Raw genomic sequence first — 17,224 nt, 5'->3', positions numbered from 1 at the left:
CTCTCCTGCAATGACAGCAAAGCATATTTAAGATGCTATAATAAGACAAACACTGAATTAAAATAGGGACAAAACTATAGCATAGCCGTAGTCTTTATTTAGTCTGTGAAAATCGTTCAGGAAAATTAAAATATAGGTAGCATCTGAGCTACTGACACATCTTGAGCGGATGAAGAAGTATTTTGGCACAAGTTTCAACTCTGGAGGTGAACCAAGTGCATTTATGACAAGGAGAGAGGCTGCAGTAATCAGTCACTCTAAAGTCAAACAAGTTAAAAAAAACAACAAAAAAAAACATCTCAATAGTAACCATGTTCACGTAGCTGGAAAAGAGGGTGCAATTTCACCACACTACGGTTTGAGGTCAGGTGCTATTTGTGTTGAAACAATGTATGTGACTAGCAACTTGACCAGAAGAGAGCAATCCAGGGAGTTTCAAGTAGTCCAATAATCAGGTCCTCTCAAAACAAAAGTCCATGATTAAAACTGGTATAAAGCTAGCAAGGTGCGCCAGTCTTTTTTTCCTTCTTCTTCACTTGGCCTCCATCAGGGGCTTGATGTCTTTAATCCCATAATCTGTGGCCATAGCAGTCAAATGGTCGACAGCATTGAGACGACATAAGAGTTTCATCACCTCCTTGATGTGTTCCCTGTTAGACAGTAAGCATTTCAAGGTTAGCAAAGAACTTTCCCTTCCGAAGCTGAATTTTATAGAAACAGACTTGAATATTTTTTGGGGGGGAAATCTGTACACTCCGTGAGTTGTTTTTTTCATTCTTGCACTCAGTGTTTTATGTCTTTTATTTATTTTTGACCTTTTTATGAGGGGCGTGGGAGCAGGAAATGACCTTAGGTCAACCCAACACACCTGACATGCACTCACCATGCACTTCCCTCCCTTTTACTTCCTTCAACCACTATCTCCATTGACCACATTCTGACTAGTACTTAAACTGCTGCACACTCATCCTCTGGTGATCGTATTTATTGTAGTAGAATGTATGTTACCTAAGGTCTGATTTGCAATGTAACTTGTGTTGTTATTCCTCATTTTGTAAGTGGCTGTGGATTAACGTGTCTGATAGATGATTTCTAGAATACATGTACTAAAATGTACTGTAAATGTAATTTACATGTATTTGAACCTGGGACACTGTGGATACTGTGCCGTATGAGGTATAAAACACTGACGCTATCTCTACACTACAGCTGCCCCCGAAACCAATAACATTAAATGAACAACTGTAATGCAACAGAGAACACGACATCTTTTCTACTCCTTTCTAATTCTATATGCTGTACATCCTCCAGGTGAGTATGCGAGACTGCTCACCTGCTGTTCCTGCGCTCCAGGTCGGAGCCGCCCAGCCCTATGCGGTACAGTGTGTTGGCCAGGTGCTTGAGATAGCGGCAGAAGTTCTCCAGCTGGGGCAGGGTCTGCTGCTGCTGCTGGGTCTTCAGCACGCTGAACCACTGCTGGGGAAAGCACTCCACCACCTGGGGGCAGCAAAGAGCAAACATGAGCTCATTCAGAGGTGGTATTACGCAATGGCATCATGCTGCTCCCAAACCCAAAGGGTAAATACCTGTGTGTGTGTGTGTGTGTGTGTGTGTGTGGGGGGGGGGGGGGGGGGTCCAAGCATGTAAATACAGCTTTTTACCACACCTATAGAAGCGAAATCCTACTACACAACAATGATCCAATGATTTTACCTTGTGTTTTATGTGTTCTTTTTATTATGATCTTTACCTTTTGAACTATTCTTTGACTATATTGCCCTTCTATGCTTTTAGAAGGGCAATATAGTTTTGAAAAAAGTTTTGAAATTTGAAATTTTATTGGGGGCCAAGCAGCGAAGCTGCGAAGGCACCCATTGTGTTTCTACGTTTTCTTCCCTATTATTATTATTATTCCGTCATTGAAGTCAATAGCAGCCCATAGAACCGACTGGTGAAAAGTTTTGAAATTTGGCACAGTGATTGGACACAGTCCCATGATTCATTTCACCAAGTTTCAGGTCGGCACCTCGAGCGCTCTAGTGCCACCACCAGCCCAAAGTTGGACGTGCGTTCATGCAGGTAACTTTTGACCCGTTCATCCGATTGTCAAAAATGAGGTATCGTTGGAATCCTTGGACCAAGCCGAGTTCAACGCATCCTATGACGTCATTTTCCGCCATGATGGATTTTCGTGAAAGTGAAACTAATTCTTCACAGGTCACAAATTTTGTCTGATCGTCACCAAACTTGACACACATGATCTTCAGACCAAGCCTCACAAAAGTTGTGGTGTTTCGTCTCCGGAACTAAAACCGTTCACCCGTAATATCCAATCGAAATTTGCGGCAAAGCCGCCAAACAGGAAGTGAGATCATATTTCAGCAACCCTTGCATGTATCAAAGCTAAACTTTTCATCTGGCCTCAGGACCCAATCAGGGGGACGCTCAAGAAATTTGGTGACCTTTGACCTCTAGGGGGCGCTGCAATTAGGAAACATGCCTTTTGACCTGTAGCTGCTGTTGTGTTTAGGATTAAAACGCACTAGTCATGTCTGATAATACTGTTGGAGTTCTTTAAGCCGACCCACGTCAACTTGTGATGTCATCGGAATTAATTCGGCCGCAATATTGGATTTAATAAAAAACACAAAAAAGTTTTCGCAGATCACAAATTTCAGCTGATCTTCACCAAAATTGGTAGAGACCATCTTCAGACCATGCCTGATAAGTGCCTTGCTTTCTGGAACAATTCATAGAAGCATTGTCCTGTAACAGCCAATCAAAATTTGCGGCGAAGCCGCCAAACAGGAAGTGAGCTCATATCTCAGCAACGCTTTCATGTATCAAAACCAAACTTAGTACATATACCTCAGACTCCATCGGGAGGACGCTCAAGAAATTTGGTGACTTTTGACCTCTAGGGGGCTCTGTAATTGGCAAAAATGTATTTTGGCCTGTAGTTGCTTTATTATTCTGCAAAGGAGGTCAATGGCAGCCCATAGAACCGTCTGGTTCATCCTGATGATGCACAAATAATTTGGTGACCTTTGACCTCTATGGGGGCATTGAAATCACAGCAAGCATGATCATATCTATTTTTGATGTGAAACTGATGAGAGCGAGTTCCATCCAGTTAATTCTAATGCGTGCGTGCAAGGGTGGGGAGCGGGGTGGGACGGGCAGGGGCGATTGCGGCGGTGGGTTGGCTGGGTGAGGGGGCGGCGACACTCAGCCCTGGTTCAGCCACACAAAATCAGACATGTTTTGATGTGAAACTTGACCTTGTAACTCAGCCAATCTTGGGTTGTTTGGCATGGAACTTGCTGTGACTGCTTAATGCTATATGCCTGATGCCACGGCATTGAGTTGCATGGCAAATCTGGCCTGCTGAACTGTCTGCTTGGCCCCCACATTGCTGCTTGCAGCTATATTTATTGTTTATGTAAAGCACATTGAATGACCTCTGTGTCTGAAATGCGCTATATAAATAGACTTGACTTGACAACAGATTTGCGAGACCACGTACGCGACAAGTCTCGATCTTTCCAGTAACTCACTGAGAAGCGCACTGCATTGCAAGTGTGTTATGTCTTATATAAGACCATTTTCTAAGAGTTGGGTAAGCCTTCGATTAAGCCTCAATTAAAGACTTAACGAGGTGGTCTTTTGCATTGCATTATTCACACCCTTTGATCAGGATTTCTGTGATGTTTAATTAAAAATCTCTCTTAAACTTTTTTCGCCAACAATTCCCCAAATGTCAGCCCATAAAACTGCAACATCGGCTATCAAATGACCTGATGGTGTTAACATCACAGTAATCATTTCCATTCCCACTGAGCTCACATACTGATTGTTAGAAAGGCCATATCTGATCGGATGACCCTTAGTGTTCGCAACTATCCCAAACTAGCTTTCCTACACTAATAAACAAGATGTATACATATCACATTTCAACCAATGGTTTGTCTCCTACTAGTGGCCAGTGAAGGCACTGCAGGTGGAATCATTATCTATTTTCAGCAGTGGTCTTCGGGTCTCTTTCTTAATCAGGGTGGTGGCCCCTGGGTCGTAATCAGTGGAACCCTCCTGGGCTATATACTGAATTCCTGTGCTGTATTAAAAAGGTCCTTACTCTCTGGCTCTTCTCGATGCTGTCCTCCCCGGACTCGGTGTTCTGTAGGGCGGACAGGATGTAGCGGTTTAGGGTGCTGTCCACAGCCAGCTCTTTCAGCATGGAGTTGGACAGGATGCCGTGCCACTGCAGGATGTTGCTGAGCAACTAAACCAACAAAAGAGGAAGTACTGCATAAATATGTGTATTATGGTCAAACTATACGGTCAATACATTTAGAATTTTGACTGAATGCCACACATGCATACATACAACATATTCACATCACCATATTATGCAATTTGAAGTAAGCATAATAGAATACAGCAGGTACCTTCACACTCGTCCAAAACTGTCTCTGGAAAAACAGGTATGGTCCAGAATTCTTATTCTCCAGAACGCTGCGCAAAACAAAGAAGGAAAGTTTGAGGTGAAATTCTAAAAGGAAATGCAAGATAAGAGGGTTGCAAGAGTGAGAGAAGACTCAGAACAGGAGAAGGGACCAAAGCTAAGTCTATAATCCTCTTCTCTTAACCAGGACTCACTTCTTAGGGAAGAGGGGCATGAAGATATCGTCGTCCAGAGTTCGCCTCGTCCGCATCACGATGGTCTTCAATAATTCCTAAAGTAATGTCCCACAAGGAACATGGGAGAAAATGTTACCAGAGAGACAATAAATGCAACACTCCAGCTACTCAAAACAACTAAACCCTTTAAATCCACCCCATTTCTCTAAGAACATAGTTTTTATATCGATAATGTAACTATTAAATAGTCAAAAACGCATCTGCACTGCAGTTAGCAGTGTTTACCTGTGTGTTTCTGTTGTCCCCATTCAGGATTGTGGGGTAGCCCTTAATGAGTTTGTGCATAAAGGCCACCATCCTTGACGTCTGGCTGGTCGAGAGGGGATCCCACACCTGATCCGCAAGAACTGTACCAGCAGAAAGAACATAAAGCATCCTTTAATTTCACCCAAAAAAGGACGCACCTCAATCAAACAAAAAGGCTATGACTAGACAGGACTAGAAGTCTAAGACTAGAACTGGGTGAAACTGCCAGCAAATGCTGAAGAGCGTCTGGTACAAAACATCTGTGTGGCAATTAAAAGTATAAAGCAAATTTGGAGAGCTTTACTACTCATCAACAACATTCAGTTTGTTAAGGAATCCAAAAGACTAAAAGGGCAAATTTCAATTAGCAGACAATAACTAGCCCTGGACAGGGGCTGAAAACATCTTCATTCCCCAATCGATAATGGAAGAGGGGTACACACCGGCCAGCTTGGGTAGGATGACTCTCTCCACTATGGAGGGTAGGAGACTAGAGTCGCTGTCTCCTGTCTGTAAGGCAGTAGGGTCCTCACAGCCGTAAAACAACAGCGACTCAAACCACAGCATGTACTCAAAGTTAGGGCACTCCGCCTGCATTGTGGGAAAAAAAACACAAATAAAAGCTCAGAAAGGAATTTCATTAAAGGATGGATGCAGAAAATCAGTCTAAGCTTTTTTATTTGGTGCACAGTATTGTTAGTCACTAAAAAAAGACCCATAATAATAGATTATTGGCAGAGAGATTGATTCACTGAATTGAATACAATGCAAGTCGATGAAAGAATGCCATTGCAAACGTATTAATGTAAAAAACAATTTGAATTCTACAGACTTCTACACATAACCCCTTCTGCAGCTAACCTGACTCCGCCAGATGGATTGCTTCGTATTTGCGCTGCATATCCATCTGGGAACTTTCCATTGGAGAAGGTTTGGGAAGGGGCGAAAATATTGGTTAGCTGATTGGATAAACCATCTGTCTATCACCACCTATGTTGGTGATAGACGTGCCAAATCAACCAATCAGATCAACGAAGGGTTCTTATCATTATTGCAATCTTTTAACATACAAGTTAGGTAAGTAGCTAACGCTAATGTTTTTAAACTTTAAACCATTTGTATGTGACATGAACCTCATCAACAACAATCCCCACCAAGTTCTCCTGGTAGACTACACTTCTGAAGAAAGCATATTTTTCTTCTTGTTAAGTAACTAAGATTCAGGGCTACCAAACACTAACTGGAATTGGCCGTGGAGGATGTCGGTGTCCTTCATTCCTCCCAGTTACATTGCAGAGACTCCTTGCTTCCTAGCTTCCCCAGGAATACTCGAATATTCGGATAAAACTTCAGCGATAGCTATGCTCATCTCATCTGTGGAAGTCGCCACGTTGTTTAGATTGAACAGTAGCTTCTCAATGCGTCACACCTAAACCCGCCTCAAAACCAATGCTGATTGGACGTTCGCTTGGCGAACTGCTCCAAATTTTCTCTATGGGAGAGATGCCAGACTGATCTGCGAGTGAAAATCTGAAGCTCGCGAGATCAGGATGGTCTCACGAGGCTATTCTGCAGCAACTGTGATTGTTGAATTAGTAAGTACCTCTAGAGGAGACCAGTGGATGAGCTGCAGCCGGACAAGAGGGTTGAAGAGCTTTGGCAGGCACAGGCCGATGTACGCGTCCCGGTAGCAGATGAAGTAGAGCTTCCTCCACACCTCGAAGTGGGACTTTATGCTGTCCAGAGAGTGGAAATCGTCCACAACGTCCTCAAAGATCTTCTTCGACTCTGTCCGAATGTGATCTATCAGAAGAGACAAAACAACATTTGTAGATAAGTAAGCACTTGTTATGATTAAGATTCACTTGCAATTTGTTGGTGATGTCAGCAGAAATATGTGCTTAAATGAGTCTCTCTGTGTGTGTGTGTGTGTGTGTGCGTGCGAGGGATGGAGGATACCTTTCTCCAGGTTGAAACTGGTGATGTCAGTGGAGGTCTCCTCATCGTCACTGGACAGGCCTTCCTTGTGTTCCGCCCTCTTCCCATTCTGCTCTCTGGCTTGTCGACGCCGCGTCCTGTCCAAACATCACAGAACACACTCAAGTCATTAACCCAGTGTCTGTAGTATCCGTGTGTTTCATATAAATCACGTATCTGTTTTAATAGAATGCATGAAAGTTAGTTATTCTTCTCTAACATCTTTTCTTGAGACTGTGGTAAAATAGAGACATTTACAAAAGTGCTCCCACCACCTCTTGGAAGAATGAAAACCAAGCATACCGTCTAGCTTCCCGCTCTGCAATGCGCCTCTGTTTGGCATGCTCTTGATAGGCCGTGCGGTCTCGGCCAAACGAGTCAAGATTGGGTGCCATCACAGCCTTACCTGAAACAGGGAAGAGTTCCGAATTAGCCATCAGCACTGATGACTCAAAGCATACAAACACACAAAGCTCTCATATCAACCTGAGTGCACTTACATAGCTGAAAATATGACTGAAATAGTGCTTCAAAATATTTAATATTTAATAGCCCTTTATGAGTTAGACATTTTACTGATCAGCAGAAAACACTGTTCAAACACTTCACTGAGCAAATTTCTCATTGACACGAATGTACTTACCTTGCATCTGCATCTACTTAAAGCAATCACAGCTTCTCTTTTACAAACATGACCACAGAAAAACATCCGTGATCTGCAAAATCGGCTTAGGCACTTGCATGATATTCTTGGTCTAGCACATATTCCCCATCAAAAGGGGGTGTTTATGTGCTAAATTGTCTCAAACAAGCACAATGAATGCCTGTTTCCACTCTTGTAATACACATGGGTATAAACAAGAACTGGTTGGTCACGTTTTAGCACCACATGTGCATGCACACACACACACACAAAGACACACACATAATACACACACACACACGAAGAAACAAACACACACACCCAATCAATCACTCCATACTTCTATCAAAGATTGCAACGAGGCCGTTCAAATAAATAATAAAAACCTTCAAGATGGACTGACTTGAAAGGCTTGAAAACTCCGATGATTCATCTTTAATATCATCCTGTCTTCTCTGGACGAGCCGCGCCGCCCGCTGTCTTAGTAACTGGTGCATGGCTGCCTCCAGCTCCAGAATGGCCGGCACCTGAAAAATACGATGGCTTTTGTGACAGCCGAACACACACACACGGGCAGGAGACCTGCAAGGCCACCGCGGGCTCCTGAGGACACTGCGGCAGGGAGGGACACTGTGGTTAGGGCAGAAAGCATACGCAATAGTCCTCTTTCATCTCTGGAGTTTGAGGAGCCCGAATTAGAACAGACTTAGTCTAGAACCACTGACAGGCTGGAGAGGGCCTGTTGCTAAGGGTTTGCATATTACAAAAGGAAAAAAAAAAAAACTGTATTCAAGTTCTTCCATCTGATCACAAAACGTTTTGTTCTTTTGGTGCAATGCAGCAGATGCTGAGAAGCAGATCTCAAGCTACTTAGTGCCAGCTGGAAAATTTTAGCTGGCCCAGTTGGATACCAGATGACTGAATTTGGACCTAAGGGTATGTGTTTGTTTAATTTTGATGGTTTAAAAAAAAAATGGAGGAATATGAATTATTTAACAGGAAAGGAAAAGAAGGGAACGGCCGATTGAAAACCAGAAGCCATACACCCCACCCCCCTACTCCCAGACACAGACACTGCTGATGGCGAATCTTCCTCTGAAAACCCTTATGATGGAACAGAACAGAGTCAGTGGGAGAGACTCGCGTTAAAGGGCAACTTAGCCACGTACGAAGCCTGTTTTGTTGATCAACCCCCTTTTCAAAATCTGAGGAGAAAGATGGTGTGTTAACGATGAAATGTATAATGTCGGTTCTAATCAACATCTGAGAATGTGTTTTATGATCATTAGCATATAATTAATTTCATTGTTTACGCACACTTTATTGAGAAAAGTGTGGCACAAAAATAAGTCGCTTAGAGCTGTAATCTTTACTTCCAAATGTAATGGGACATCTAAACTGGGGTCCAAATGCATCAGGTATTCAGACAAAGCACAACAGCCGTTAAGAGGGCGCCAACTGTTTCTCCCTTACCTTTTCGCTGAAACACTCAAGCAAGTCTCGAACATACCCTCGCATTTCTTGCAAGAATTTATACTGGTCAGCTATGTCTTCGGAGCTACCCTCGAGCCTGTCGATGGCGCTGTTGGAAGCGCACAGCTCCTGTTGGATCTGCTCAAAGCGCCGAGTGTTGGCATTGTGCCCCTGGCGCAAGGCGCTGAGCCTGAGGATGGGGGGGATACACAGGAGAGGGACACACAACACGTCACTTCACGCTCAACACGTCATAGTCACTCACAACCCGCAGTCTGGTAGGTCAGGTGTTCTCTTGCTTTCTGTGCATCAGAGTTACGTATACCTGGCTCTGAACTAGTGTGCCTCAGCTTCATTCTCACCTAAAGGGGTCTGCATAATACCAGCGGAGACTACAAAACATCCATTGTTATTTTAAAAGGCCAAGTCTGTTCCACAAGAAAGTAGGCACAATTGAGAAGCATAAAGTGCTATCAAATGCTACATTTGAATTAACTACAATAATTCAACTGTGTGGTTATACATTTAAATAAAGTGGCTCCGGAATTCATAGGATACAAGGAAGTTTATTGTCACATGCATATAGTTACTGGATGTAAGAAATGCAGTGAAATTATGTCTGGTGTCAGCCTATTTGTGCATTTATGGGGGGCAGTAGAAGAGGGGTTTAGTAGATTAAGTGGCAAGGGCTCAAGGGAATGCATAAGAGGTGGGGGAGGATTGGGGGGGGGGGGGGGGGGGCACCAACAAGGAGCATAGATGGTTTAACTTAACAGGATTCGCTACTTTTGGTGTAAGAAGCAGCAGCAACATTTGGGAGCCCTTAAACAGTGGGGCTAGCCTGAGTTTCCACTGAAGTTACAGCCTTTGAAAGGCACTGTTTCAACATTAGAAGATAGATTGGAAGAGGGAACTGATCTAAAGATTTCCCAACTCTCAAATCCATCAGGGAGGAAAGATTATAACTTTTCACATCAGGACCTACTCCTTTTTTTAAAAGAATGGCTACATACAATTTTCCTACAGCGTAAGACATGCAGTTTATTCTGGATTGAAGGTAAACATTTGTATTAAATTATCTCTGACAACTACAGGTTAAGTTTGAAATCACTCTTGTGACAGACAGATGTTTTTTTTTCTTTACCAGCAAAAACAAATAAAGATGGTTTGCAACTATTATTTGTTCCATTGATGCATTTCTTGCTCAGAACTACAAATGCATCATGAGTCTGATGAACAGATATATATATGGATGGGTTTGTCCCATGTACTGCAGTATGGGATCAAAGCCTACCTGTCTTTAAGGCGTTTCTTTACCAGATCTGTGGTGATTGGGCTTAGTTCGCTACTGGGGAGAGGGTAGTTTACAGAGTCCTTGGCTTTTGGAGCCTTGTCTATGCCTTGAGGTGTGTATGTGTAAGGCATGTTGTAGGACGACCCATAAGGCTGGGCCTCAAAGGTGCTTTGGTAGTACACGTTTGTATCTTCAGGTTGGCTAGCTTGGACCTAGAATAAAAAAATAATAAAAAAAGATTCAATAAGACAGTTGTAAATAAAAGTGAATCCTAAAGACATCCTGCAGACATAGTTACCAGTAGGTCAGCAAGAGAGCATTTAAACATTTATTTGAACGATTTTCACCAACTGCTAATGTAACGGTCATACTAAAGTATATTAAGAAGCTCTCAGATAGAAAATAAGGTTGGCAAATACCTACTTAAAATACTTACACAGCAACATCACACAATTAGCCAACAAACCTGCTAACAGTGCTAACTAGTGGTTATTACAGGCAACTAGTTGATGCAACCCCTTGTGTTTTTAAAATCATGCCCTCAGAGTGTAGACTGACTAGGCAGCTACAGTGACTAGCTCTAGCTGCAGCAACTTGAGCTAAGTAGCACCGTTTTCTTGGTGTTTTTTTTCCGTACCTACAGTACTCGGTGCCTTCGACAGAGTTTACCTTTAAACAATGAGTTGCTTGTCTGTGGGTAAGTGATGTAACGTTAAGGAGGTGTGTTGTGTGGGAGACGTGTGTACCTGTGGGATGCTGATGCCCTTCCTGATCTGCTCCTGTTCCCAGCGGTTCACTTCCTCATCATTGCCAGTTGTGTCCAAGGCTTCGTCATCACTGCCTTCAATACCTGGAGAACAGAATAGAGAATCAGTCAAACATTAACAGATAGAATTTAAATCCAATGGTCAAAATCAGTAGTAGTCAGTCACTTTTATAGTCCCTACTCTGGTATATGCTATGGGAAAGGCACTGTTGGGAATGAGAAGGGCTGTCATGATACTAAAATTTCAAACTTAGAAACCGGAAAATACTCAACATTCAATATCCTTTTAAATACCACAGGGTAAAAAAAATAAAAAAAATCACTCCAACAATATTGAGTGTAGGGTACCTGGTAAGTATTGTATACATAAGATTACCTGCCCTTACAAAAAATAGTTGATTTAATTGACACAGGGTACAACTTAGAATGTTGGAATGCTGTTATGAGATGAGACATACAGTATTTTAAAATAAACTGCGGTTAATACATGACTGCAGTTAATGCAGGTTTTTTTTTCCATTTGCATAAAACACTGACATGCATAAACATAATACACTGCATGAAACATTGAAAAAAAAGATCAGAGCATGTTGATTACTTAATAAATAAGTAATGTACTGCCATATGTACTGTAAATGATCATTTACGTTGAACCTAAACCTTGTGTTAACAACTCCAGGCCCTTCCCTCAGTGTGCACTCACCGATCTCCTCTGCTATCTTCTGCCGCTGGGTCTTCTGCTTGACGCCGCTGAAAACTATCCTCTTCTCGTCCTCGTCTTCATCGCTGCCGCCCTGCTCGTCCTCACGCACCAAGCGCTTCTTCGCCGCCTCCGTCTCCACCAGAGGTGTGTCTCCGCCCAGCTCCCGTGCCATTTGACGGCGTTTCCGCGCTGCGTGGATGAAGGCTGCGTCCGGGATCTCACCTGCACACAGATGGATCATGGGTTATCTACTGAACATGCCCTAGTGGATTACTTATGAAAGTGAAAGCAAAGACTAGCGTTTGACAACTATGTATACATGTTTGGTCAGACCAGACATGAATTTAGTATAGTCCTACACTGAATGTGAACTTCAATGGAAATCTCATTGGAAAAAAAAACAACAACAACAAAAGTTTATCCAAGGACTATTGACCCATTGATTATGAAGTTGCATGATGTTTGCTGTGCATGTGTTAGCAATGCAAAGGCCCATCTGACACACAACTTCTTGTACAGGCCATGGTCATCTCCAAACTGGACTATTGTAATTCACTGTTAGCTGGCCTGCTTGCTTGTGTAGTGATATTGTTACTGATTCAGAATGCTGCAGCACGCCTGGTCTTAATCAGCCAAAGAGGACACATGTAACTCCTCTCTTAGTTACTCTTCATTGGCTTCATAGTGGCCAGAATTAAATTTAAATCTCTCACCTAGGCCTATAGGACATTTACTGAATACGCTCCTTGCTATTTCAATTCTATGATCCAGCTCTACATGCCCAATCCTATGAGGTGTTTAATAAATATCGAGATTGCACGCATTGAGGTGTGTGGTGTTTACCAAACCCCTGCAGCGTCTTAACTTATAGAAGAGTCAGTGAAACGGGGGAAGACCCTCACGTAAAGGGTTTGTACAGGCACCTGGTCTCAGTGTGCTGAGTGTAGACAGGGTCTGGAATGAAGCTCCTCCGCCGCCGGCCTTCTGGTCAGCCTCGTCCTCCTGCTCATCGTTGCTGTCCACCTCCATCTCCTCCTCTCCTTGCTCACTGCTCGCACGACTACTATCCACACCTGGCTCCTCTTTAGGCGTGAGAATGGGAATCTGTGTGGAGGCAGCTGAAGGACAAAACAAACAGTCTGATTCAGTACAGAGTTGCACTTAAAGCAGTGCTAAAGAAAATTTGCTCTCAGGGTCCCCTTACAGTTGAGAAGCGCAATAATAAACAAACTGAATGTGTGACTCCGACATGACATAGAGAGAATGCACTGCCAGCAGTCTGTAGAAAGAGATCTCTGCAATGCTCTGAAATCATGCAATGCAATCAACAATGCAATAACAGGGAGATGCTGAGAGAAGATGAATATAGTAATACTGTACTATAAAAGGTTTTGCAATCTCACCATCAGTGTTTGTAACAGGCTCAGGTGCAACAGTAGTGCTCTTCTGCAAGTCCTCCTTGTATTCCTTCTTCAGCTGCTTCACAATCTTCTTACTGTGGTTGGATTTCTTCACTCGAAATTCCTCTGTATCACCTAAAACAAATGATGAATGTATCAACGGTATTTGGTCTTACTCTTTTGCAACAACCTTAAAACGTCAGCGCTTCAGTTCATATTTCCACTTTGGCACAAGTAATTAGGAAATTAAACTGCGCTGACAAGATATTTTACTTATTTTATTTAACTTATGTTCGATTAGGCATATATCTTGACCTGACATAATAAAGCTGACAAAATCCTGTTATTCAGCTAACTTAGCTACCTAGAACTACCTAATCAGTTTAACAATTAATGCTAGCTTTTTTCTGTCTGAATGCACTGACTACTATTAAATTAATATCTTAAACAGGACATTGGAGTCAGATAAGTAATCAAACTACACTTAACAATAAACTAAATGTGAAGCGAAATTACGCTCTACTGTTTTAAACCAGACTAGCTTCATGTTGTTTACATTTCTTAGCCTGGCTAGCGAATTAGCTTAGCAATTACCTTCATCATCGTGAAAGCTCAACAAACTTGCTTTCGGAGCTTCTCGGTTATCCTTGGGCCGCTTTTTCTCTTTAAGTGTCTTATAAGTGGCCGTTTGAAATCCATTTCCATTTTGTATGTCCAAAACGGCACTTGTGACGTTAAATGTCTGTGCAGTGTTACATTTAGCCTCCCGGTCGATGCCATCTTCTACCACAGGCCCGCATGGCTGCACTTCCATAGGCTGCGGCAGCGGTTGCTGCAGTTGCTGTTGCTGCTGCTGTTGAACGTCTTCTTTCTCGTCGTCATCAGATTCATTCCTCCTCCTCAAGTTACACCTCTTTGCCTTTTTAAACATGTTGATTTATTTCTGGAAAGCGATCATAAGTGCACATGAATATATAGCATGATTTCTACTAACTCAAGGAGAGCCGCAGATACTATCTGTTCGCTAACCATTTTAGCTGCTGCTTCTAAATGCATCAGAAGAGGCAGACCCGCCAGTTCAGCGTCTGATCGGTAGACTTATTACTTCCGGTTTGCCTTTGACAGATACATTTCAAAGTAAAAGTGGTTGCTTCGTAGGACCCCCAGGACATTTAAAGTTAATTTTAGTTAATGTTTACCGAGACTGGCAGATCTAAGCACTGCAGTATGCATCACGTTCAGCCAGGTCTGCAAGCGCTTCATGATTTCGAATGAACCGCTTTATCATCAGAGATTGGATTTGCGTTAGAGCTTTTCTCCAGCTTTATCTCTTGACCGTAAATTTGATTGGCTCTTGCGTTAGCCTTCATGTTTTCTGCGCGCATATCATCTGACAACCCTGTCCCTAAAACGGTTTATCGTCATCTGTAAAACCACCGGCACAGAAGGATTAATCATATTAGCCTACAATTAGAGGATTTCAAGATTGCAATGCTATGATTTGTCAGTCATGCTTTGCAGGGTAGACTGTCCTACTGCATGGAAAGGTGTCTGTTATAATGCAGGCTAATTGTGAATCACAGTGTCTTCTCCACCATTCATCTCAATAGGTGCATCTCTATTCAAATGTGAACGTTTTAGGTGTGTATGTTTATGCTATTGGGTGATGTTGACTCCCGACTGAATGTGGCACAGAGGCTGTCACTTGCGCTCCTCACACTGATCATTTGACTCTTGAGAATTACATATACAGGTTTTTTTTTTTTTTGTTTGTTTTTTCGTCATCTATTTCCTACATTTTTGGTCAACGATACCCGGGCCACCGAAACACCGGGGCACATGAAATTTGGTGGACATGTAGCCCCACTAGAGTTTTACGGAAAAATTTCGTTTTGCTTGCTTGAAGGCGACAGTGAGACTATTTAAGATGACGGCGTGGCACGCACTGTGTGTATCGGCCTACCAGACTAAGCTACGAGTAGAGAAATAATTCCCGTTTGTATATTCACTCCAAGTAGGCCTACCATAACTTCCCAACTCTGCACTGTAGCCCATAAACTGCACGACAGGCTATTTATATTTTCTCTCTAAAATCTCTAAAATAACCAAATGCATTTGTTCAACTTTATGAAGAACAATTACGCACTAGGCTACTTGGAACGCACACATTTTGTTTGCGCAGGAGAGAGAATGACAGCGCACAGGGCCATCGATTAGGCTACAGAACTTTAGCCTTGCTAGGGCTGTATAAAGTTGACCAAATTAATATAGGCTGTTGTTAGGCGTAAATAAAGTAGGCTACTTTGTTGTATTGTTTAGCTGACCAATGCACGAGCTTGCAATTATGAAACGGACTAATACTGCAAGCCTTCCAACGTTGGGGGACGAATGTTGACATTTTCCGTATTCTGCGTGAGAAACCCGGGAAATCTCCCTTATTTTCAAAGCTCAATGTTGACAGCTATGTATCAACCTAGCCCATAATCACTCATTTGTGATTTGCACCCCCCGGTAAAAAATGAAAATGCAATAATTCTGCTTTAATCGCCCCTCTCTTCAGTTAAGATGTTCAGAACTGCACCAAATTTTATGTGTATGACATTCTCTGGGGGTATGCCAAGTTTTGTAGAATTTCATCCATGGGGGGGTAGATGGTGGTGCACACATATACACACGCACACACACACACAGGCACGGACATGCTATTGGTATCTGCAATTAGAACGACCGATACATAATTACAAATTCAGTAGGATTAAAGGAAAACCAAATATTCATCACTTGGCTGCATTTCCAGTATTGGCGCTACATAGTCGTTTGTCCACCAGATGGCGCATCGTTGCAGTGAGACGTAATTTTTTTGTTCGAAGTGCGTGTTTAGAGTGTGAGAGGGGAGTCGATGTGCTTTGATTCCAGCTTGCGGACCTTACAGTTGCAAAATGCAAGGGAACATGAATCAGCCTATTGCACGAACAATAACGACCAGCAGCTCTTCAACTTGGCCCGTTAAAATGTGTATGAAGAGTCTAGAGATGCATTTCATGAAGGCCCTTTTAGACATGTCAGTTATTTGCACCACTTGGTAAAACTGCATTTTGTTTTAGACTACTGGTATTCAATTTGTGCATTGACAATAAAGTTGAATATCATATGAACTAGATGACTAAACTCTTGCATATGTAGAAGAAGAAACATTCACAAAAATCCATGACATGACCTCTCTTCTTGATAGCTGTTGAAAACTGCATGGTTCTGACAGGGATTGTTTTGTTTATTAAATAAATACATACATAATGTTGCTACCTTCTGCTTTTCCCAAATACAATGTAGCCTACAGGTGTACCTTTCATCAGTCCAGTTGCAATGGATGGATTGTGATGAACTGCCCTACTTGTGATCGTTTAGAGATTTTAAAGGGACACCAGGCAACGTTTTCGTGTTAATTAATCATCTTCGTAAGTTGGTATATGGTTAAATGACTCATTACAGGGCGAATGAAGACTCTCTCGCCCGCCCCTACTGCCTGTAAGAAGAATATCCCACTTGCAAGTTCGGTGTATCCTACCCGCCGACCGAAGCAGGATCAGTTTACATCCTGCATACAGCACAGAGGCAGGCTAACGAAACTCTAGCGATTGTTGCAAACGTGTGTATAATGGCAGAGCCTGTGAAGAAGCAGCGAAAACCCTTGACGGAAGATGCAAAGAAAAGGAAAAAAGCTTCAGACCGAGCGAGGGGGAGTTTCGTAGAGAAAAAGCATCAAGCTTGCCTGGTGTCCCTTTAAAGGTTTTATAACAATGCTACACATTTTTTGGCAAGTGCTACAAATCTATTCACATTTGCAGCGCCAGTAGGCTATTTTCTGTGCAGCCCGCAAACACACATGCCAAACAAGCATACATAAAAGTTTCAAGAGTGGGGGATGGAGTAGAAGATGGAGAAAAATTGATTAATGAGATTTATTTTCACAGAATGGATGTACAGGACTGAGCGGCGGTCATATTTTGTACCGCTATGCGGT

At 42.6% G+C, this 17,224-nt stretch overlaps 1 protein-coding gene across 1 annotated transcript; it reads right to left on the bottom strand.

Moving 5' to 3' along the window:
• Window positions 1–75: 75 nt before the first annotated feature.
• Window positions 76–14,275, bottom strand: paxbp1 (PAX3 and PAX7 binding protein 1). The gene is made up of 18 exons (XM_042091661.1): window positions 13,798–14,275; window positions 13,207–13,338; window positions 12,727–12,921; window positions 11,804–12,025; window positions 11,081–11,184; window positions 10,335–10,546; window positions 9,041–9,230; window positions 7,971–8,094; window positions 7,228–7,330; window positions 6,907–7,022; window positions 6,551–6,750; window positions 5,391–5,538; window positions 4,927–5,048; window positions 4,660–4,736; window positions 4,449–4,515; window positions 4,136–4,282; window positions 1,334–1,497; window positions 76–650 (listed from the first exon to the last, which is right to left on the bottom strand). Exons 1-18 carry the CDS (start codon window positions 14,132–14,134, stop codon window positions 533–535), a joined length of 2,778 nt encoding a protein of 925 aa, XP_041947595.1. The 5' UTR covers window positions 14,135–14,275; the 3' UTR covers window positions 76–532.
• Window positions 14,276–17,224: the final 2,949 nt, after the last annotated feature.

This window comes from Alosa sapidissima, chromosome 5, assembly GCF_018492685.1.
Source record: "Alosa sapidissima isolate fAloSap1 chromosome 5, fAloSap1.pri, whole genome shotgun sequence".
Classification (NCBI taxonomy): Eukaryota; Metazoa; Chordata; class Actinopteri; order Clupeiformes; family Clupeidae; genus Alosa; species Alosa sapidissima.
The sequence above is the reverse complement of the archived record's forward strand: the minus strand, read 5'-3'. Positions and strand labels throughout refer to the sequence as shown.

Coding starts and splice junctions, on each gene's coding strand:
- paxbp1 (XM_042091661.1), bottom strand. CDS start 14,134: ATGTTTAAAAAGGCAAAGAGGTGTAACTTGAGGAGGAGGAATGAATCT. Junction 4,737..4,926: donor GGGACAACAGAAACACACAG/GTAAACACTGCT, acceptor ACATTACTTTAG/GAATTATTGAAGACCATCGT. Junction 4,516..4,659: donor ATGCCCCTCTTCCCTAAGAA/GTGAGTCCTGGT, acceptor TGTTTTGCGCAG/CGTTCTGGAGAATAAGAATT.